General features: G+C 40.6%; 1 protein-coding gene across 1 annotated transcript; it reads right to left on the bottom strand.

The window, feature by feature from the left end:
- Positions 1-67: 67 nt before the first annotated feature.
- On the bottom strand, positions 68-22,523 carry LOC137956818 (phytochromobilin:ferredoxin oxidoreductase, chloroplastic). The gene is made up of 8 exons (XM_068804453.1): positions 22,403-22,523; positions 21,433-21,552; positions 7,626-7,720; positions 3,345-3,438; positions 3,150-3,281; positions 2,100-2,204; positions 509-559; positions 68-398 (listed from the first exon to the last, which is right to left on the bottom strand). The coding sequence occupies exons 1-8, from the start codon at positions 22,493-22,495 to the stop codon at positions 213-215; spliced, it is 876 nt and encodes a 291-aa protein (XP_068660554.1). The 5' UTR covers positions 22,496-22,523; the 3' UTR covers positions 68-212.
- Between the last annotated feature and the right edge of the window lie 980 nt (positions 22,524-23,503).

Raw genomic sequence — 23,503 nt, 5'->3', positions numbered from 1 at the left:
GAAACTAGATAACTGTACAATGACATCCACTGAATGGATTAAAGGTAGACGATGAAAAGGAGATAAAGAACAAAAAGCAAGTATCCGTAACATTAATTAAAATGCATAACCAAAAAGCTAGACATTTCATGTAACACACTGAAATTACAATGCCCCTTCTTTATAGTTAGTACACGAGGTGCTGATACAACTGTAATTCTTCTTCTGTACAGTCATCTAACATTAGTGCCGATGAATTCTCCGTGGGCATCCCACGGACGAGTACCAAAAGATTTCCCTATGATACTTCGCTTCTTATTTATGGTCCCATCAGCACATTGGTATTCCGGAAAATAATCCAGAAAGGTTTTGGTTCCAATTGTGTCAACCCCATTGAAGAGAAAGTTCCTTACTATGTCCTATAAATGAGAGAGGAAATAGGTAAAAAGAAAAAAGGACGAAACTCGGTATCAAGTACCAACTATCTAAGTTGAGCACTTGAAGAAAAACAAGTGCAAGGAATAAATACCTTAGCCAGCGTCCCACCAACCAACTTCTTTAGTAGTTGATGACCAGGGTCCTAATGAAGAAGTACAATGAATCATTCAGCTTGAGATGGCTAAAATCTTTTGAGATTTGAGAAAAATAGATTACCAAGTATAAGGAGCAAAATAGATTAATTGGATAAAAACTAGAAAAGGGTCCTGTTTAGTTTTATGACCTCCATAACTCCACATTCTAAAAAACGGTGATAGTTTTGTTCCCTACATGAATGAAAAACACTGAGTGACATTACTTCGGTCTGAAATGTAGCAAGTCAGCCCAAAACCTCAGGGTCGGTTCCAAGGCCTGAAGCACAGTACCAACGCCTACTGAGCCAACCTGTCTTGTTTGCAGTAACCAACTCTTCTCAAGGTTTAGAGTAGGTCTGCAGTATTTACACATAATGGGCTAACATTGACCAAGCCAAGTCTCACTAATCCAAAGGCCAAAGAATTAGATCTTCTTTAAACAACATGGTCCAATTCCAATCATTAACAGATCTTGGAATGTCAATCAGTAACAAAGCTCAACACCACTTTCTTATACAGCTCATCACTAAAAAAAAGGCAGTTTGAAATAGTTATGCATAATCTAATCATGTGTTCCTAGAAGATGTAATCTACTTTTCATGTCACTCTGATTTCCTCTTTTCATGTAAAAGAAAAATAATCCAGATAGATGATCCTCTGCCATGGATCCGTACCTCTCATCACTGGGGTAGAGCACCTTCCATTTCATCTCTGGCCTCTCTAAAAGAATAATTATTGTAATAACAGAGTAATTTTCAAAGAAGGTCCTACATCTTTGCTTAATTTCCAAATATAGCCAGACTAGGGTTCCATCTATGGGAACCGTTATCAAAAAGTTCAAACAGAGGCCACTATAGTAAACTCCCTCAGTTAAATCCTTTAGGAGAACAAAACTCCCATAAATCATAATGTATATAACCTTTAATTGAGGGTCCTGACTTTTCTCTTCCATATAGAATGATGTAGAATTTCGTGTGTTTTATTTAATATATCTGCAGTTCGAGAAATTGTTTTTTGCTCTCCACTGGAAATTTGACTCAGTTTCAGTCGTTAGTTTGCATCAATGATATTCAAATTTAAGTTTGTTTTAGTTCTTAAGACTTCACCATAAAGGCCACTGGCATGGCTTGTTAACCATCAAGTTAGCAAGTAATTGCTAAACTCTTTAATGTGTATTATGTCAAGATTCACCGCCCAAACACCTTAAATATGTCTTTAGCCTTAGAATGAGAACCAGGATCGGTTTCAGTTTGGTACAGTGAATCTTAAGGTCTTATGCCAGGCTCATGCTGAGCATCAGCTTTGAGGTTGCCTGTGCTAAGAGAAAAAGAAGGGATATGGGGGCCAACTTCCTCGCCCTTTTCTCTCTCCCACACAAAGAGGAAGAATGGATAAGGGGCTCACCTATCCTGTCTTCCCAGGTCTCTCCCTGTCCTCTCTTAGTGCCACGTGAATTAGACAAAGATAGCCTACTAAGGCCATGTTTTGAAATAGGCAAAAAATCAGCCCATGTTTGGTAGTTAATGTATAAAAAATATATTAACATACCTTTTCTGCTCTCCATGTCAGATATCTATGTTGTGCTTCACAGTTTCGGATAATCTGAGACTCATCTTTCTCAGCATGTGCTTCATCCATCAAGTCAAGCCATGCCTGTCATGTTTAGTAATAAAAGGTGTAATACCTGAAGAATTTAAAAGTACATGTAGTCAGATACTTAATGCATTTGGAATGCTTAAATTTCATACCACATGAGGTAGCTCTCAGATTTCTTAACATATCAAGAAAGAGATTTATTGTCTAAATTTCATACCATAAGAGGCAAATAAAGATTTCCTAACATATCAAAGAAAAAGATTTTTTTAATATAATGCTCGGAAGAACATCAAACATGAGTTCCAGGGCTTCAAGTATCGTTACACAAAAACATAACAGAAATAATACTCCATAAAAAGATGAAATAGATTTACTTGGAACATTATTAACCTTCTATGTTAATTTTAAGTTTACATAGACTAAAGTCACAAAATTAATTAAACCTATAGGATTGCTCCCCTTTTCCTAGTGATTCTTTGGAGGATCCGTTACAGGAGTTTAAGGAACTGAACTATAGATCTCTTTCAAGAAAAGTCCAATCTTCTTGTCTGGAATCACTTGACTGGAACTTTGACAGGAGAAGCCCTTCCTCGTGAGTGAGGGTATAAAATTCCTTGCAAAGCTATATCCATCAATAACTAAAATGGTAAAAGAGCATTTGTTCAATCACCTGACAGCATAGCCTTGTTCACGACATGTAATAATCCAAAAATCAAATTGATCTGCAGTGCTTTTATTAGTATGAACAAACTAAAAGGACTGGGTTATTTCTGATTTTTTGAACAGCAAAGTTTACAAGTTCTGCTCCACTGGCCTGGTTGGATAATTGGACTCTTAAAAAAGTAGCACAATGATTAAACACATGAAAGCTATAATTATTTTCACAACATAAGCTGTTACTTCTCCATTTAAACAGTAACCACTTTGCATATTTAAAACTATATCCATGTATTATTGCTGAAATACATGAATCAAAATGAAAAAGCCCAGACATTAACCTACCTCAAAGTAATCCATGAATGCTTCATATAAAATTTCATGCTTGACTTGGGTAGAAGTAAACTTGCTCCATATTACAATTGGAGAGAAAAATCTTAAAGACTCGCTTGTTATCTTGTCTCCCCATGGTAAAAGCTGTACAACATCCCAGTGTTAACAATGTCCATCAGCAATTTCCTAACACAGACGTTTTCTCACCTCAGCATATTTTTGTCCAAGAGGTAGTAAGTTTTTGTAGTACTTGTCCTTGTAATCTCTTTTGGAGATGACATCATGCAAAGGATTGAGGTCCCTAGATATGACCAGCCAAAAATAAGTTACAACAGCATCAATGCACAGTATGGGCAAGGAATGTTAAGAAATAGCACCCTTCTTCAGAAACATGCGTCAAGGAATGAGTGGAAAGCAACTAAGACTCTGAAAAGGGAAACTCCATGGAGGTGATAGAAAGTTGATGTGAAAAAAAAAGTAAATATTTGAGAATTGTGCTGTGCTCCCAAGTTTAGTAAAGGAGTAAGAGATGGGGCCTAAAACTTTTTAAACGGAAAGAGACGACATTTTCTTGCAACACTAGAAAGAAAATTTTAAGAAGATGAGTAAAGCCAAGAAGATCCTATCAGAAGACATCTTCTCAATTGAAGAACATTTTGAATCTTTTAATTTTTATACTTGGCCAATAACTGCAACAATGCAAGGAGTTACTTTCCTGCACAAAAGGGTATTTTGGTCTCGTCTTCATTTAGCAGGGTTATTTTTGTCTTTCCTTCTGTTTTTAGATTAGCAAATATGTGCATTGGTTATTAAGTCAAATAGGGAATGTCTGTAATTTTCAGGGGAGATACTTAAGTGGCAGGCAAAGTGACATTTTGCAAAGGAATAGGAGGTTGTTGGATTAAACTCCCTAATCTTAAACCTCCCCCTCACCTCATTTATGATTTTTGAAAAAAAAGAGTGGATTTTTTTTCTCCAATCTCGATTCCTTTTAAGTTTTTTAGGTCAGATTCCAGTTGAAGTACAAAACTTCCTGAATTTCTGTTTCCCAAAATCTGAAGTCCAAACTCATTCTTCAGGTGTCTTTTGATTCCACATCAACATCAGGTTGGTTCAATCTCAATGTTGGATAAGGCTCCATGTAATTGAGTGTCAAGCGCAGGGTCCCATCGAGGAGTATCATTCACTGCTATTCTAGAAATTAACCTCCAATCCAGCAAATAATTATAAGCCTACAAGAAACAAGCAATTTTAGGACAAGAGGGTGGTTGTTTTACATCTGAAGTGACTTGTCAACATTATAACCAAGTTGGGATAATCTTTACCACATCAATTCAGACAGCATCAGATGAATTCGTCTTCCAAACAAAAATATTGACAACATTACAGGGTAGTTAAAAAGGTAAGAAGCAAAACCAAAATAAAGATCAAAGAAGAGTTTTGACTTGGTTCCTAAGACCAATGTACATCATTGACTAATTTGGAACTGCCCAATCTCCAGGATGGGATCTTTGATTGGGAATGTTGTTTAACACTCAGAATTCCCAGTTTCATGATTGGAAGTAAGGAAGGTTTTCTTAAAAAGGTTTTGGCCTCATCTCAAAGGGGATATCATTGCCATGGTTAATGGATTTTACAACAATGGGATTAGGTTCCATAGTATTGGTGCTTCTTTTATTGCATTGGTCCCGAAGAAGCAAAGTGTGGAGAAACCAGAGGATTTCAGGCCTATCAGTCTCATCTCTAGTGCTTATAAGATAATTGCCAGAATCTTGGCGCACCGTCTCAAAGCTCTCCTTCCATCGGTTATTCACAAAGGGCAAGGGGCTTTTTTGAAGGGAAGGGAGATTCTGGACTCTACTATGGCTGCTCACGAACTTATGATCATTTTCAGCGCAACAAGGATCCTAGAATTACCCTAAAGTTAGATCTTGAAAAGGCTTTTGACAGAGTTAATTGGATCCTATTAGATGAGATCATGGAAAAAATGGGTTTTGGCAATAGATGGAGATTCTGGATAAGAAGTTGAGTGGGCTCGGCTTCATACTCGCTCCTCATCAATGGCACTGTATGTGGTTATTTCAAAGGGACCAGAGGTATTAGACAAGGAGATCCCCTATCCCCGCTCTTATTCAATATGATTGGTAAATTTCTATCTGCTATGTTCTACTTGGCAGGTAATCTTGGGTGGCTCCCCCCTACTAGCTCCAGTTCAGCTTATAATATTCCCATTCTTCAGTATGCAGATGATACCATAATTTTCGGAGTCAGCACCACTGATTGTGCTCGAAAGATTAAAGTTGTGTTGGGTCTTTTTGAGGTAGCCTCTGGTCAAAAAGTAAATTGGGGAAAGACTTCTTTAATGGGCTTCAATGTTAACCCTGAGCTACTCAGTGAGATGGCAAGTATATTCGGATGCACAATAAGTCACTTACCTGGAACAAATCTTGGTTTGCCTCTTTTCAATGGTCGTATTTGCAAGAGGCTTTGGAATCCAGTGGTGGAAAAAATGGAATCTCGCCTGGCATCATGGAAGGGACGTCTTCTTAGGAAAGCGGGGAGACTCATCCTTCTCAAATCCTGCATAGCCGGTATTCCCAATTATGCCCTATCTTTCATGTCTTGCCCTGTTGCAATTTGTAAGATTATGGATAGGTTAAAAAGGCGTTTCCTATGGAGAGGATCGAGCGATGCATTCAAGTACCATCTGGTTAGCTGGGATGAAGTATGCATGCCAAACAATATGGGTGGCCTGCGAATCCAGAAAACTAGAGAAATGAATCAAGCTTTGTTGCTGAAATGGCTATGGAAATTTAATACTCACTCCTCAAATATCTGAAAGGAAAAGTGGGTGGGGACCTTCACTGGTGGATGTCTGGTGGGAATCGTAGAGCCCTCTCCCCAATATGAAGGACATTATATCTTCTGCTTCCTAAATTTCATTCGGCTAGCAGATTCTATGCAGGCAATGGTAGCTCGCTCAAGTTTTGGGATGATTTGTGGATTGGGCAAGAACCCCTGCAGGTTGCATTCAGGAGTCTTTATCTTCTCACCACTCATAGAGAGATATCAGTAGCAGAAGCTTTTGAGGGGGGGGGGGATATGAATCTACATCCTAGAAGAGGTCTCTCAGATAGTGAGGCTCTGGAGGCCAGTCGATTGATGGACCTTGTTGCTTCATTTAAAATTCGTCCTTTGGAGGCTGACAAGCTCATTTGGTGGCCAGACAAAAAAGGCTCCTTCATGGTCTCATCAGCATATGGCTTTTTAAACAACGGTAACTCAGCTTGGAGGGTGAATGAAATCAAATTTGTATGGCATCTATGTGCCCCTCCAAAGGTAAAGTTCTTCATGTGGAGTGCCTATCAAGGTAAAATTCTCTCGACAGCCGTATTGAGAAGAAGAGGTCATCCCTCAGTGGATCCCATATGTCCTCTCTGCAACTCTGAAAATGAAACTACTAGCCATATTCTTCTCCATTGTAGCTTTTCTTGGAAGGTGTGGATCAGCATTCTTGGAAAGTTTGGTTTTCGGTTCTATATGGCGGTTGATATGCTTTCGTTCAGTAAATCCCTCATGGGTATCCCTATGCCAAGTCTTGGAAAGATGATGCTCTCTGCATGTGCTAGTTTTATCCCGTGGGGTCTTTGGAATGAGCGAAATAGAAGACGTTTTGATGCTAAAAGTGAATCTTTAGACCGAGTTGCGGACAGAGTGGTTGGGCAAATATCAACTTGGCTATTAACTAAGAAAGCTTTCTCTCCTTATTTGGGTTCCTCCATTCGTAAAAATTGGAGAAACTTGGCATTTATGCACATTGGGAAAAAGCCTCCGGTTATGAAAGAATGGTCTCCTCCTGATCCTGATTTCCTAAAGTTAAAATTTTGATGGTTCGTCTGTTGGCAACCCTGGTATTTCTGGTTTCGGAGGAGTTATTTCAAATCATTCCGGTAATCAGCTCTTCACTTATGTTGGACCCCTTGGTATATCAGACTCTACGTCTCCTGAATTACATGGTCTCCTCTCCGGTCTTCGTATCTTCAGAGATAAATGTAGGGGACCTCTCCACATTGAAGGTGACTCCAAAGTGGTGATAGGTTGGTGTGAGAACGCATCTTCTCCTCCATGGAGGCATTGGGATACATTTAAAGAAATTTTAGATATTACCTCAATTATTCCTTGTATTTGGTCTCACATTCCGAGATCCGCAAATTCGGCGGATGATGTGGTTGCCAGGCAGGGAGCTACCCTACAATCACTGGTTGTAAGGGACGTGCTCCCTCAAATTTTGTAATTCTCTTTCGTTTTATTAATACATCTTCTTCAAAAAAAAAAAAGTAAGGAAGGTTATGAGAAAGTGAGAAGTTGTTTGCAATAGTTAAGTTTATCTACAAAGTGAGAAGTTATATCTACCACTAATTAGCACATAAGAATGATAATGAGAAATGAGATCCTCAGTACACTATGAGATCAAGATCAACTTCTCACAGAACTACTATATTCATGCCGGAGGCAGTAAAGAAATTGGCGCAGAATATTGGAAGATTGAATTCTGGTTCTGGGAATGCAGCAAAATCTAAAACCTGCAATAAAATATAAATAAATAAATAATCACTTAGAGGCAGATACATTTGTCATGTTTATATTTTTTTAAATCGAGAAGAAGTAAAAAGAGAAATAAAAGACGTCTTGACGACACTCACATAGGCTGGTTCTATACTTAAGTATTCTTTCTTAAGGAATTGTTAAAAATCTTTCATGTGCTACTTCCTATATGATCGACTAGAAAGATGAATGAAATTGGAATCACATCAATCATTAATAACTGATTCTTAAGGTTTTAAAAGATGATTTTGTCATTGCCAGTTTAGAGGGAATTCTTCTCTGAAGTTGATAGTCAAAATCATACTTTTACTTCATTCCCTTTACATGTTTACTTGCATTACTTTCATCAACATTCTTATATGCTAAATTAACTAGACAATTCCAAAAGATCATTTTACATTTCATGGCCCTGATACTGTCATCATGATCTTAACAAATCAGCTCTGATGTAGCACAAGAAGCCCCATGTCCACTGATCAATTCAAATGACAGCCATAACTGAACAGTTATTCAGAATGTACTGCCAGACAAATATCAAGTGTTTAATGTAGCCCAAAATTTCTCCAAACATGTAACTTCCAAAAGACAAAAACCCTATTAGCCCTGAGTAAACTATATTTGCTATCCTAATCCTTCTAAAAGCACCTCCTTAAACAAAGCATTATTGGGTTGAAAGAGGGCGACTGATGGCAGCAGAACTAGTTATTACTCTTATTCATACTACCACAACATTTTATTTCGCATAGACTACTAAACTGCAAAGTTCAAAATTTAATAAAATGGATTAGCATTGGGCCCAAAAGCAGTAACTTTTATTTAAAACAAACAAGTGGAAACTCAGTTGGTGATAGGACTATGAACAGATCCAGATAATCAGAATACAAATCCAAAATTTTGGATAATATATGAAATCTAAATCGAGCTAGACTAAAATAAGTAGCCAAATCTGGAATCTCTTCAAATTTGAACTATTATGCTCTTTATGTTCAATATTTTTACAAGAATGGACAAAGAAGAAATATGTGATAATATTGTAATATTAAAGAATATTACTCTTAATAACAATTGAAAATTTAATATTTTATGTATATGAGTCTTTAATTAGGTTTTACTTAACATTTTTTTAACTGTTTTATCTACTCTCGTTCCAGGTTTCTGGATTCAGATAGGATGTGGATACTATCCGATGGAGTTGGACACTTAGTTGTCGCATTTCAGATATCCAAATACTTGTAAATGGAAGAAAATTGAGCGCTTCTAAATACTTCATTGTGGATGGGAGATGGCTTTTCTCGGTGTCTTTCAGTCATTCACCATAAGTTCCAGCACTGGACTCCTCACATAAGACTCTTGGTGGGTAAAGGTATAAGATTCAGTTTTGGTTGGATCTCTGGCATAGGGATGTTACTCTTGCCAGGCGCGTTCCTCGCCTATTTTCCTTGGCCAGAAATCAGCGTATCTGCATTGCTGATTTAATGGTGGCTAGGTCCTTCAGAAATGTTGATTGGAGTCTTGTATTTAGACATTAACTGAATCATCTTGAAGCTATTGACGTCTACCAAATGATAGCTAAGCTTGAGCAGATTTATATCAAATCCTCACATTCGGATAGACCTTTGTGATGCCCTTCTACAGGTAGCTTTTTTCTTTATGTTGCTACGTGTTATGCAAAAATTCTGGGAACTCCGGAGAGTCATGTAGCACCTTCTGGTTGGAAGCTATCTAGGGCTCCTACGATAAAGTTTTTTGTCTGGAGTGCCCTTCATGGCAAGAATCTAACTAGTGGCAACATTATAAAGAGGGGTTCCAATCTTTCAAGTTCGGAATGCCTACTACTTGGCCAGGTTGATGAGAGTGTAGATCACCTGCTGATTCATTGAGACTTCTCTTGGAAAGTCTTAGAGTTTCTTTTTTGGCTTGTTTGGTCTTTCCTGTTGCAAGCCCAATTCTTTCTCTAGTCTAACAGCTAGGATTTTTTTATTTTTTTTATATGAAAATGAGAATTTTATTGAGGGGAGGGAAACAAAAGGTTAAAGGGGGGCGCACTCTCAACAAGGAGAGCTTGGAGGGAGGCACCCTGTTTAGCCAAGGAGTCAACCAGTGAGTTGGCTGAACGATAAACATGAATCCAAGTACAAAAAAGAGGAGATATAATATCCTTAATCAGGTCATAAGTTGGTCAATGTCGCCATGGTGGCTCCATAGCAGAGGAGAACCATCTGATCACAGTCTGGGAGTCACCTTCAATGATAAGGGGACCGTTGAGGTAGGCAGTGAAGAGGTCGAGTCCCTGGAGAAGAGCGGAGAGCTCCACCTTAGTGGAGTTGGCCAATCCCAATGGACCCACATATGATAAAAGGATAATTCCCTGAGAATCTCTGAAGACACCTCCAACTCCAGAAATACCCGGGCAACCGTGGGTGCATCCATCAAAGTTGAGTTTGATGTAGCCGGGAAGGGGCTGCCACGGGCGGGGGCCGAGAGGTTGGCAAGGATGTACCAATTGTGCAGAGGGATGTGCCCATTAAACAAGCAAATTCCTTCTTGGAGTGAAGCCAGGTGGATATCAGACCAGTGAGGGAGATGCAAAGTTCTTCAGTGGATCGGGATTTATGTGCAAAACGTATCTGGTTTTGTTCCTTCCAAATGGCCCAAGGAATGTAGGCAAGACATGCCAAAAGAAGAAGTTTTCCCAGCTTGGGAAACCGAATACCGAGGATGAGTTGACCCATGGCAGTGAGGTTAATTGGAAGGCAGAACTAGATGTTGACTTTGTTCAAGATGTTAGACCAGACATACCAAGCATAGCAGCAATGCAGTAGAAGATGAGAAATGGTTTCATCATCAGTGTTATAGAGAACGCATTGCTGGGTGGCATGAAAGTTCCCTCTTCTTCTCAAAATGTCAACCGAGAGAATGTTGTCCCTTATAGCGCACCAGGTGAAATTTTTTATCTTCGAGGGAGCAAAGAGGGACCAAGCCATGGTGGTCACATGGGGAGCTGAGCTTGTGGACAAGCCACCAATCATGTGGTAAGCCGAGGAGACCAAGAATGATCCACTACTTTCAAGGAGCCATAGGATTCTTTCCTGAGTATGCTCCCTAATTCTGACCTATTGAAGGAGTTGGAGGAGGCTGATCATGAGGCAAGATTCATCATCAGAGAGACCCCTCCAGAAATGCATGTTCCAGTTCCCAGCAGCAGTCCACATCTCAGTGATGGAGGCATTTTTTCTCACACTGATCTGTAGAAGGGGAGCATAGTCTTCACAGAGAGGAGCCGACCTGACCCACCAGTCATACCAAAAACAAAGAGAAGCACTATTACCCGCGTGAAATCTGACACCATTCGCCCAATGGTGGAATAGGGGAAAGAGCACCAAAGAGGGGAGAGTCGTTTTCTTCTTCCATCAAAAATCCACCAGGGGCGATCCAAATTCAGTTTGCTGGCCACCATTGGTCTCCAGATAGAGTTCAGATTAGAGTTAAAGAGCCAAAACCATTTCAGAAGAAAGGCCATATTCATGCTTCTGCTTATGCGTATGCCCAGGCCACCAGATTGTTTTGGCTGGCAGACATCCTTCCAGGATACTAAGTGGTATTTGAAAGCTTCATTACTTCCTCACCAAAGAAAACACCACTGAATAGCAGCAATTTGATTGCAAACCGATGCCGAACAGCTCAAGAAAGATGTATAATGGGAAGAGTACCAATCCCGCCCCCAAGAAAGGAAGCCATCTGTCGGAGCTGATTATCATCAATGTGGACGCCTATAATAGACGTTTTCCCCCAGTTAACCTTCAGCCCAGAGGTGATTTCAAAGAGGCTTAGGAGGGCTTTGATTTTTTTAACTTCATCCAGTGTTCCAACCCCAAAAAAGATCGTGTAATCCGTGAACTGCTATAGGGAGATATCAAATTCCTGGTGGGGCGAGGTGGGGAGCAGCCAGCCTTTGTCTTTGGCAGGACAGGTTAGAGAAGATAGGTATTCCGCGACAATGTTAAAGAGGAGGGGGGAGAGAGGATCTCCCTGCCGTATTCCCCTTGAGCCTTGAAAGTAGCTAATTACAGCACCATTGAGGGGAAGAGAATATCGAGGGGAGGAGACACAGCTACAGATTCAGAATCTCCATTTGCTCCCAAACCCATGCTGTCAAGAGTCTCATCAAGGAGGTTCCAATTGACCCTATCAAAAACTTTCTCCATATCCAGTTTAAGGATGAACTTGGGTCATCCAACACCCATAAAGTGGTGGAGCAGCTCATGCATCGCCATGGTGGAGTCAAGGATGAACTGGTTTCTGATGAAAGCGCATTGGCCAGGACTGCTGACAAGAGGAAGAGCATCTTTTAGTCTTCTGGCAAGGAGTCGTGCCAGGATTTTATAAGGGCTGAAAAACAGACTGATAGGTCAGTAATCCGCAGGCTGCTCAGGGGTAGTGTTCCTAGGGAGCACAAAGAGATGAAAGAGGAGACAATGCTTTTAAATGTAATGTCATTGTGGTAGGAGTCCTGGTCCAACACTTGAATATCCAAATTGAGATAAGGCCAACAGCGGTGATAGAATTCACCATCTGCGGCAATCCCTAGAGTAGCTTTTTTGCAGTCTCCAAAGTTGAGAAAGGTAATTCAATCAGGGACGCCATAGCGGAAGGGATACGGGAGAATTGGAGACAACTGATTTTTGGACGCTGGGGGCACTCCACCTTGTAGAGATGTACAAAAAAGCTAATAAAGGCGTTAGAAATGGCAGATTGATCCAAGGTCACTTCCCCATTGAGAAAAAGGGAGATGACTCAATTACTCCTACACCTGGCAGATGCGATGGCTTGAAAAAATCCAATATTCCCGTCTCCATCAGAGAGCCATTTGAATTGGATCCGCTGTTTCCAACGGGTGAGCTCCAAATGAGTGAGTTGCAGAAGACAATATTGGAGTGAGGAGTGATTCATCAGTGGTGAGAGGACGGGTTTCCTCGGCGTTGTCAAGGGATGAAAGGTCCGTGAGGATGGAGGTCTTTGCTGCAGCAGCAATGGTTCGATTGTTAGAAGCCCAGGCCTTCATATGAGGTTTGATGAGTTTGAGTTCTTGGTGGAGATTCCAAGCTGAGGGACCCACTGTCACAATATTAGACCAGAAGTCAGAGACGAGTTGATCAAAATCAGCCTGACAAAGCCAAGAATTCTCAAATCTAAAAGGTTGAGGACCCCATTCCCTGAGCTTAGTATCTAACAGGATGGGCCAATGATCAGAGTAGACCCTATTAAGGATCCGACCAGAGGACTGCTGATAGAGCTGGAGCCTTGGCGAAACACCGATCCAATTTGGAGAGAACAGGATCCTGTTGATGCCCATTGATCCAGGTGAAATTGTTACCAGAGAGGGGGACTTTCCTCCAACCCACTCCCACCAATGAAGTCGGCAAACATCCTCATGGACGCGGTGATACGTCTACGAAGGGGAGATTTATCATCACAAAAGCAAATGGTGTTAAAGTCACCAGTTATTAGCCATGCCTACTGCCAAAGTTGGGAAGTGGAATCAAGTTCATCCCCGAAATTGTGGCACTCTCGGTATCGGGTCAGCCCATAAACCCCAGTAATCCCCCACATTTAGCCTGTTAAGTTGGGTCCAAGGCCCATCCCAAAATGACTAGCCAACTTAGGAAACCTCTTTCCCAACTAATAAATTCGATATCTTTGTACTCACTAATCCATGTGAGACTATTCCTTAACACTCCCCCTCACGTGTAGGCCCTCTTTAGTGGCTCTACAAGTGGATAGTTTACGTGTAGGCCATCTTTTGTGGCTCTACAGGTGGATAATTTTAAGTGTAGGCCCTCTTTGTGGCTCTACAAAGTGGATAGCTTTAGGTGTAGGGCCTCTTTTGTGGCTCTACAAGTGGATAGTTTAGGTGTGATTGCACTGACTTTTGGAGTTGATGTCTTTGAGACATTCTCTCCTGCGGCCCGACTTACTTCGGTGCGTATCTTAATATTTGTGGTTGTTAATAAGGGTTGGCCTCTCGTTCAACTCGATGTGAAGAATGCATTTCTATATGGTGATCTACATGAGGAAGTGTATATGGAGCAACCTCCTGGGTATGTTGCTCAGGGGGAAACAAGAAGGGTGTGTAAGCTACATAAGGTTATTTATGGACTTAAACAGAGTCCACGGGCTTGGCTTGAAATGTTTAGTGATGTGGTACTACAGTTTGGGTTATATAGGAGTCATGGTGATCATTCTATATTCCTACTGAAAAAGGAAGATTGGTATGGTGGTTTTGGTTGTCTATGTAGATGACATTGTGTTATATGGTGATGATTTTGATGGTATTACAGAAGTTAAATAATATCTGGCCACACATTTTTAGACAAAGAATTTGGGCTCTCTCAAGTACTTCTTTGGCATTGAAGTTGCTCGTAGCAAGCGAGGTATTGTTCTTTCTCAGAGAAAATATATATTGGATATGTTCCAAGAGTATGATTTATTAGGTGTTGAACCCATAGATACCCCCATGGAAGTTAATCATAATCTACATGACACCCAGGGTCCTACACTCAAGGATAAAACTCAATACCGACAGTTAGTAGGCAAAGTGATCTATGCTACAGTTACCAGGCCCAATATCTCATTTGTTGTGGGAGTTGTGAGCCAATTCATGGAATATCCTCAAAAAGTCCATTTAGAAGCTGCTCAGAGGATCTTGAAGTACTTGAAGGGTGCACCTGGAAAAGGTCTTCTATATACTCAGAATGGGAAAGTTGATGTACTTGGGTATTCTGGTGTCGATTATGCTAGGTGTAAGATGGATAGACATTCTACATCAGGCTACTGTTGTTTTGTTGGAGGCAACATGGTAAGCTGGAAAAGTAAGAAACAGACGGTTGTGGCTAGGTCCAGTGTAGAGGCCGAGTATCGAGCAATGGCTCATACAGTTAGTGAGCTTATGTGGATTAAGTTTGTGCTTCTTGAGTTTGATTTTACTATACCTGACCCTATGGTTATGAATTGTAATAATTAGGCAGCCATTTTTATTGTCAGCAACCCTGTATTCCATGAGAGAAAGAAACATATAGAGGTTGACTGCCACTTCATTTGAGATACAGTTATGCAGGGGAAGGTGATAACTCCTAATGTAAAGTCTTCAAACCAGTTGGGAGATATATTTACTAAGCATTTGGGGAGACGTGAACATGTATCCTTTAGTGATAAGCTGGGATTGTTTGATATCTACTCTTTAGCTTGAGGGGGAGTGTTAAAATACAAGTTTAGAGATATTTTGGTCATTTCATATATCTTCCATATTACATTTTTCTCTTATAGTATGGTTATTAGATAGAGAATGTCTTATTTTATCTCTAGTTAAATTTTCATTCAATTTAGACATGTATTTTAGGAGATATGTAATTTTGAGTATTGAAGAGCATTTTCATCCTTTTGTAAATTTTCACTTAAACCTTGATTATAAAGAAGCAGAAAGAGCCTTTCTAGCTCGGATTCCAAGGCAGCAAAGTTGCCCCTCTTCCAGAAATCATTTTCCTCTTCTATTTTCTCTCCAAATCACCTATTTTTCAGAGCCAGTAGTTCAATCACGGATGTGAAGACTGATAGAAAATGAGCCAAGGTGCTCAATGAGGACCTTGATGAAGTTTTTTTATTTTTGAAAATAGGGTGTGAATATATATTGCAAGATGAAGAAAATACATACCTAGCTAAAGTGGCCTTCCTCCACAACAAGCTGTTGGAGGGAAACGCCCTGTTTAGCTTGTTTATCTGCCAAATGATTAGCAGGTCTAGGAATATAATTCCACTTACAATGCATTTGGGAAATTAAAGTACATATATCCTCGTATAACTCCCAATGCCGCCAAAGAGGTTTTGAAGGCTTCGTACACCAATTGATAACAACCTTTGAATCGCCTTCAACACAAAGTGGGCCCTCCATCTTTTGCTTGAAGATTTTTAACCCAATATACAGCTCGCATAACTCAGCACTGGTTGAATCTGATATTCCAATCGCACCAACATATGATAAAAGAAGGTTCTCACTTTCGTCGTGAATCACCCCGCCAAATCCAGCAGGCTCGGGGCAGCCAAATGCACTTCCATCAAAATTTAATTTGAAATGTCCCACTGGTGGTGGAGACCAAATTTTCATAATAGGAGATCGTGATGGAAAAGACATTTCCGCAATAAGATGCCAGTTTCTACGCAAATTTGATCCTTGTAAGTTACAATATTCCTTCCGCATGAGTACCCACGAGGACACTTGACCTATGATTCTATGGCACAAAATTTTCCAGGGAAGAGATTTTTTATTAAATTTTATGTTGTTTCTCTCTTTCCATAGATTCCAAACCATGTACCCAACACAACAAGAAATTAATATTTTCCCAAGTTTGGGAAGACGAGTACTTGTAATAGTGAATATTGTGGAATGTAACCCAATTTTGTTCATGAGTTCGAACTAGACCAAATGGGCATATTCACAGTGCAAAAGGGTATGATCAGCGGTTTGAGGAGAGGAGAGGAATGACAGAATGGGCACAAGAAGTTCGAGACACTATTCCCACGTCGAATTAATGCGTCGGAGGTTAAGATTTTTTTTCGGCATGCGGTCCAAATAAAAAACTTCGCACGAGGTGGAATGTGTAGAGGCCACACAAAAGCAACTGGATGGACTGATTGATTTGCTTGGAGAAAGATCAAGAAGTGGTAGGCAGACGCAGTAGAGAACGTACCTTGCCTGCATGGTGTCCAAATGAGTGTGTTTGATGAGTTTTTGATTCTTACCATTGAGAGACTTGAAACAAGGTCTGCAGTTTCAAGTGCTGCATTGTCTGTCAAGGCTCTTCTGAGATCTAAGTTCCACTCACCGGAGGTAAGCCTTTGCGCAAAAAGGTCGCATCTTGTTCTCTTGCCAAGCGGTAAATACATCCATGAAAACTGCTTAGGCCAACCCACCAATCTGTCCAGAATTTTGTTTGGCTACCAGAACCAATGTAGCATTTGACAACAGTTTTAAAGACAGGCTGCAGCTGGGCAATCTTCTTCCACGCGGAGGATAATTTGTAATATTTTCCGCTATCAATCCACCAACCAGAAACTTTCCCAGATTTGGCTTCAACAATTTTCTGCCATAACAGAGTTGGTTGCACATTAAATTTCCAGATCCACTTCAACAATAAAGCAGAGTTGGTTGTTGCAATATCCCGGACCCCGAGACCACCCATTACAATGGGTTTACAAACATCATCCCATTTTACAAGACTATATTTTCTTTCCCCATTTGGTCCATCCCATAAAAGTCTCCTTTTAAGGAGTTCTATTCTATTCCAAACAAAAGCAGGACAATGATACAAGGAAATAAAATAAGAGGGTACGCCATGTAAACAGGATTTAATGAGAACCAGTTTGGACAAAAATCTTTCTTTCCATGATGCAAGACGGCCTTCGAGGAGTTCAACGATAGGGTGTCAGGCGCTTTTTGTTGGTAGGGAAGGGGTCAGTGGAAGACCCAAGTAAGTGTCGGGGAGAGACGCAACTTTACACCCCAAAAAACTCGCCATTGAGTTTAATACAGAGGGATCGATATTAAATCCAATAATAGAAGTTTTAGCCCAACTTACTTCTGACCAATAGACAATTCGAAAATGTTGAGCAAAGCTTTCATGTGGGAAATCTGTCTCATAGAACCTTCTCCACAAAGAATAGTGTCATCAGCATACTATAAGATCAGGATATCTTGGTTCGGGTCATCAAAGATAGGATTAAGCAAACCCGAGCGTTTAGCAAATTGGATCATAGAAGCAAGGTGTTGTTCCACATCGCCAGAATACCACCAAAGTTCCCAATAGCAGCCCATGCAAGGGAGGAGCAATTCCAGAGCTCTCGAACAAGCTAAACATCCATAGTTTGGGTCTTGGTCTCTTGAATAAAGATAATGGAGGGTTTGGATGAAGAGAGGAGGTATCGGATGGCTGAACGCTTTTGAACGGATCCAATTCCATGAGCATTTCAGGAAAGCATGATCATTTCTTCTTTTTTTTGTTTTGAATTTTGTGTCACTCCTGGAAATTGGCCCTGGTAGACAACTCCCATTAATTCGGCTAGACGCATCATCTGATTCCATGTTTCATCATCAAACTTATGACACTCGAATTGAAGGGCATTCACCAACTGATGAGAATTCTCGCTAGTTAGGGGGAAGATTAGCCGACCTATGTGAGGATCAGCTGGACATTGGGTCAGTGGTTTGCTGGATTCGCTAGGAAGTAGAGGCCAGGCTTGGTTTTTCTTTTTTTTCCATTGGTAAGACCAACAGGGCTCACAAATTGTGGGTTGGGATTTGAATTCAAAGGGTCCTGACTTAGGGTGTGTGAGGATGAGGCACTAGATTCAAAGTCATTGGCTGGCCAGGAGGAGCTGAAGGAGGATTCCCGATCTGAATCAGAGAGATGACTTTTGGTGAAAGGTTTGGGGACTGAGGGGGTGGAGATGGTGAGGGAGAAGGCATACCTGGCGAGAGAAGCTGGGGTGGCTGAATGGAGGGTAGCAAAGAATGACAGAGGTTTCTCGATGCTACTAGGAGAGAGGTGCTGATTTTCAATGACTAGGAGTGGTAAGTTATTTTGCCATTTGTTGAAGGAAAGATCCTCATGGGAGTGGTTGGTTTCGGGTGGGCTGTTCTAGGGGCACAACACGATTGTTTAGGGGGAATTTCATTGGTGGAGGGAGATGACCTGCAGGCATCTGCCAAGTTGTCAGGTGTTGTTGAAAAGTTGAAGGCATAGTTTTGGGATGCGGGACACGGTCAAGGTTGGGATAAGTTAAAGTGGCCCAGTCAGAGGGTGAGAAGCAGATGTCAGACAATTTTCAATGACTAGGAGTGGTTAGTTAGTTTGCCATATGTTGAAGGAAAGATCCTTAAGGGAGTGGTCGGTTTCGGTGGGCTGTTCTGGGGGGCACAACACGACTGTTCAGGGGGGATTTCCTTGGTGGAGGGAGTTGAGCTGCAGGTGCAGGCGTCTGCTGAGTTGTCAGGTGTTGGTTGAAAAGCTGAAGGCATAGTTTTGGGATGCGGGATACGGTCAAGGTTGGGATAAGTTAAAGTGGACTGGTCAGAGGGTGAAAAGCAGATGTCAAACAACTTTCTCAGGTTGTCAGAGATACAGAGGTTGCTTTAGCCATCGCATCGTACGGTTTGGGGTAGGTAACAACCTAGTGGAATTCAAATTCAAATTCGAGAATGCTGGAGTGGGGGTACCCAGAGCCGGAAATCAATTGACAAACTGAGTCAAGTTGCTGGTTTGACATGGCTCGGTCATGACTTGGTTCCGGGGCGGGGTGGTCTGTGGTGCTCACCAGGAGGGAGCAACTTCCAGGGCTTCTGGCGACTCCAATAAACATCAGCTGGAAATCAACAGCGATCCAGAAAAAAAAAAAATTCCAACATGAATTTGAAGCTAACAGGTTCATGCCGGATAATGTGTGGGATGATGAAGAGTTCAGCAACATCAGTCGGGACATCATTGAGGTGCTATCAGCCAGTTGGATAAGGGAACCAAACCTGGTGGCGATTTCAGTGAACACTTGATCTTGCTAGAGCTTAGGTGGAATACCCCAAAAGGAGATCCATTAGCCCAGGTTTCTGGTGAGAGAGGGGCATTCCTAGTTAATGATCAATTTGATACCGAGATCAGCGCCAGGGGGGAGGCGGCGAGCAGAGTCTTTATCCTCAACAGTCTAGAAGTGGAAGAGCCAATCCTTGTGTCCAAAGAAGGAGAAAGCAGAGAGATAATCTCACTTGACGGAGTAGACGAACCAGATGGAGATTGGGGTTGCATCGACCTGTAGGTGGGTCATCAGTACCAAAGATTTGGAGAACATCTCAGTACCCGTATATAGGAGCTGAGGATCCAAGGTGTTATCAGTAGGAGCAAAAGGGAGTGAAGAATGTTGGGGGTTCTAGTCAAGGTGGGAGGAGTTTTTGCTGTCAGGGTGTCTTGGTGGTTTGCAGAGTATGAGTTGTTTGTGGGAGAGGGGTGTTCAGAGGTTTGCAGAAGCTTAGGAAAATGATTGGCACAAGTGGTTGGTTGGGGAGGAGGGTAGTGTGGGCTGAGCTTTTGGATTTCTTCAATGAAGTTGTTCCACCCAAAGCCATTGCTCGTGAGCTCAGGAATGTAAATTTGAGCCATAATAATTCCTTCTTGGTATTGGGTGATTTTGCATTCATTGATACCCTTATACTAAAATACTGAAAACTAAAAAATCAGTCTCTCAGACCAGAGTTCCTTGGATCTACCAATCCCCCCAGAGGCAGCAATGGTAGCAAGGAATTGATGGACGAAGGTAGGACAAAAGTTAAGTGGAATGGAAATGAAGGACTTTTTATTTCCAGTAGCAGCAGTCACACGGATTACTGGACCAGATTGGTTGGTCATCCTAGTGAAGGTGAAAAGGTAGTCTTCCCAGATTGGAATGAAGAAGTATGTGTTGCTCCAAGCCTGCTCCTCAGGTGAGATCGTCGAGTCTAAACAATGTGCCAGCCATCAGTCAGAGCGAAGGGATTGCCAGGTAAGAGGGCGGCCGGATTAACCGTAGTCACAGTAGCTGCACTATTGTCCAGTAGCTGCACTATTGTCCACCAGAGGTCCATCAAATGTTTCAGTATGCGGTCTATCGTCACTCTTTTCGCTACATCTTCAGTTGCTCGCCTCCCCCCCATTCGCTATCTCTCGAACTCAGCTTTCTGTTCCGCACATGGTCATTCCCTCCACTCCCGCTTGCTCTCCAATCTTCTCTTGGGGCATTTAGTGGGAGAGGAACCAGTGTTGCTTCCGACAATCTTCCTCGTCAAGGCAATCAATCGGAAGCTCTATCAAATTTCATTTGGTTCATTGGCTCTGTTCCTTGGTCCAATTCGCTGAGATTAGTGAGGATTTTATCCTTTCAAACTGGAGTTATGTTGCCAGTTTATTCGAAAAAAAAAAAAAAAAAACTGTTGGTCATAGAGTGGTCCCCTCTGCTTCCTAGAGTACTAAAGCTAAGTGTTGATGGCTCTTCCATGGGGAACTTGGCTCATGCTGAGTTTGGTGCATTTTCAGAAATGCAAATGGTGAAACTGTCCTCCTTTGCTGGTCTGTTGGCCACACAGATTCCATCATTGCTGAGTTTCTTGCTATTCTCAATGACCTTTGCATTTTTCACCCTAAATATCAGGGTTCTCTGCATGTTGAAGGGGATTCTAAAAGTCATTAGCTGGTGCTCACAGAAAAAAGCCCTTCCTTGGCAGCACTGGCAGACATTTCTTGAAATTCAAGATCTTAATCTTAATTATGTTTCTAATCGGTCTCACATTTTGAGATCTGCTAATGGTATAGCCAATCAGTTAGCTAAAGAGGAGTTTTTTCCTCCACTCCCTTGTTGTAAGGGGCTCCCTCCCTTGATTGTATTCTGTTTGACTTTCGGCTTTGGAATATTTAGCACTTTTTCTATAAATTTTTTGTAAATGGATGGGATCCAGGTATCGCTATATCCCGTCCAAATCTGGTTTCTTTCCAGCCCAAGCTGGTGATACATTCGTATAATCATGAAATAGAAAGTGCAGATGACATAGAGTAGAGGACATAATACAATCATGACATAGAAAGAGCAAACAAGAAGAGAAACAAGACTGCAGAACACTAACCTGCATGGCTTGACCCCCATCAATGGTCAAACTGCGTTGAAGTCTAACTTTGGGAGCCCTAAACGAAAGAGCTCGAAGCAATGTTTTGCCATCCGCAGCTTTGATGCATTTATATTGTTCCTATGAAGTAATATGAATTGGTTAAATATGCATACTTACCAAGCCCTGAAACCAAAGTCCATCTACATACCTCGAAATTCAAGACAAAATGATATGCTATAGTATGGTGTAAATTTTTTGGTCGAATATGAAACCAAAACTGATCTGCAATACATTCCTATAAAAACTAGCAGCCTGCTGGGGAGAAGGCTAATTTGTCAGATGAGTAAATCTTGAGGAAAAAATAAAATGAATCAAACAGCCTCACATATCTGGAAAACTTCCACATACTCATTGAACTAACTTCTAAAATCCATAACCCAAAGGAAATGTAGAACTCAACAAGAGAGAGAGAGAGAGAGAGAGGAACTCACACAAGATTGAAGATACCATGTATCAGTTTATGGGAGAAAAGCTACGAAAGTTCAGTAACAATGTGTAGACGGAAGTAGGTACCATAATAAAGGTGTCCAGAGTTGGAAGTGCATTAATAAAAAAAGTTCAAACCTTAAACTTTTCTCACCAGAAGGCCGCTAAGAAAAGAGGATTTTACACCTAAATTATATGACAGACAAAAGCAAAAGAGAGAAGTTTAGCGAACAGAGACTAACATACTGTTGGAGGTAACGGCAAGATGTATGAGAGACAGTTTTTTACACACCAAAAAGTCATTTCCGAGGTGAGATTATGCAGAGCTTCCACTGAAATGATCCAGACAGAAACGACTGGAAGGTAAATTATACAAACTATATCTGGAAGCTACAGAAAAGTCCAGACTGTTTTTTTTTTTTATTCATCCATAAAAAGCTACAAACGAAAGTACAGTTGGCTCAAATGGAAGAAAAGTTTGAGGAGAACAAGCCCAACCAACCTGCAGAGGCAGAGGGATCAACTCCGTACGCCTTTGTGCCACTTCCAAAGCTAAGCTAACGAATTTGTGATACGAAAAGGAGGAGACTTCCATTGGGGGCCTCTTCGATTGTTGCTTCGAAGTTGAGCCAAAGATAAACCCCTCGAAATATTTAATTTCGCTTTGTTTACATACTATTTACCCAAAGGGGAATACATGATTTGAGGGAAATCCTTGTTTATAAGTTGAAAATTCCCTTCTTGCTAACTCATTAATCTAATTTATTTTTTATCATTTGGATGATAATCACTAATTCGCTTTCTTTATGTAGGATATGAAAGGAAGGTTTACAATATCAACAACCTCACAAGCTCTCCTTGATGAACTCAATGTCTATCTAAAATTACCACATTCTCTCTATCTTCTTCTTTAAGGCTTGATCTTCTTTTGAAAATTATTTATAAGAAAATATTTACATAAATTATATATATATATATATATATATATGTGTGTGTGTGTATGTGTGTGTGTGTGCGCGTGTGTAAAAGCCTACTAATGTTCCGTTCGAGACAATATGTAAAAGATAAGTCCTCTATTTATAATAAAGAAAACAAGTAGAATTCGATTATAATTAAACTACCCATATCTTAGTTATACCCAAAGTCAAATACTAAAAAATAAGTCATAAAACAATTAAACAACTGAACATGAAGATAAGACTAATTTAGCTACAAGTACTATTGAATGAACCTCTTCTGTGAGACCTCCTTCCCATGACACTTTTATTTGACTCCATATTAATTTTGACCTTGTGAGACTTATTGTTGTGAGAGTCATGTAAGACGCTTCCATACCTACTCTTCAACACTCTCCGTCAACCTGAAGTTTATAACTTTAGTATACAAGGAAAAAAATGTATATTTCTCTTTGTAGAAAACTCTGATTGACAATATTATTTTTGTGTTAAAAAGTAGACAAATATCTCTCCTAAAGTATATAATTTAAAATATGAATAGTTCAGTATGGAGGTATAAATGCCAAAGAAAACAACAGGTATTGGGACATGAAAGGAAAAAAAAGGTAGAATATGAAGTTAAACTACTAGAGATGATAAATTAGAAA

This window comes from Aristolochia californica, unplaced genomic scaffold (genome assembly GCF_029961685.1).
Source record: "Aristolochia californica isolate CCGP_79_NKW_82.1479 unplaced genomic scaffold, dmAriCali1.0.hap1 SCAF_2, whole genome shotgun sequence".
NCBI lineage: Eukaryota > Viridiplantae > Streptophyta > Magnoliopsida > Piperales > Aristolochiaceae > Aristolochia > Aristolochia californica.
Note: the sequence above shows the minus strand (reverse complement) of the source record. Positions and strands in the feature narration are given on the sequence as shown.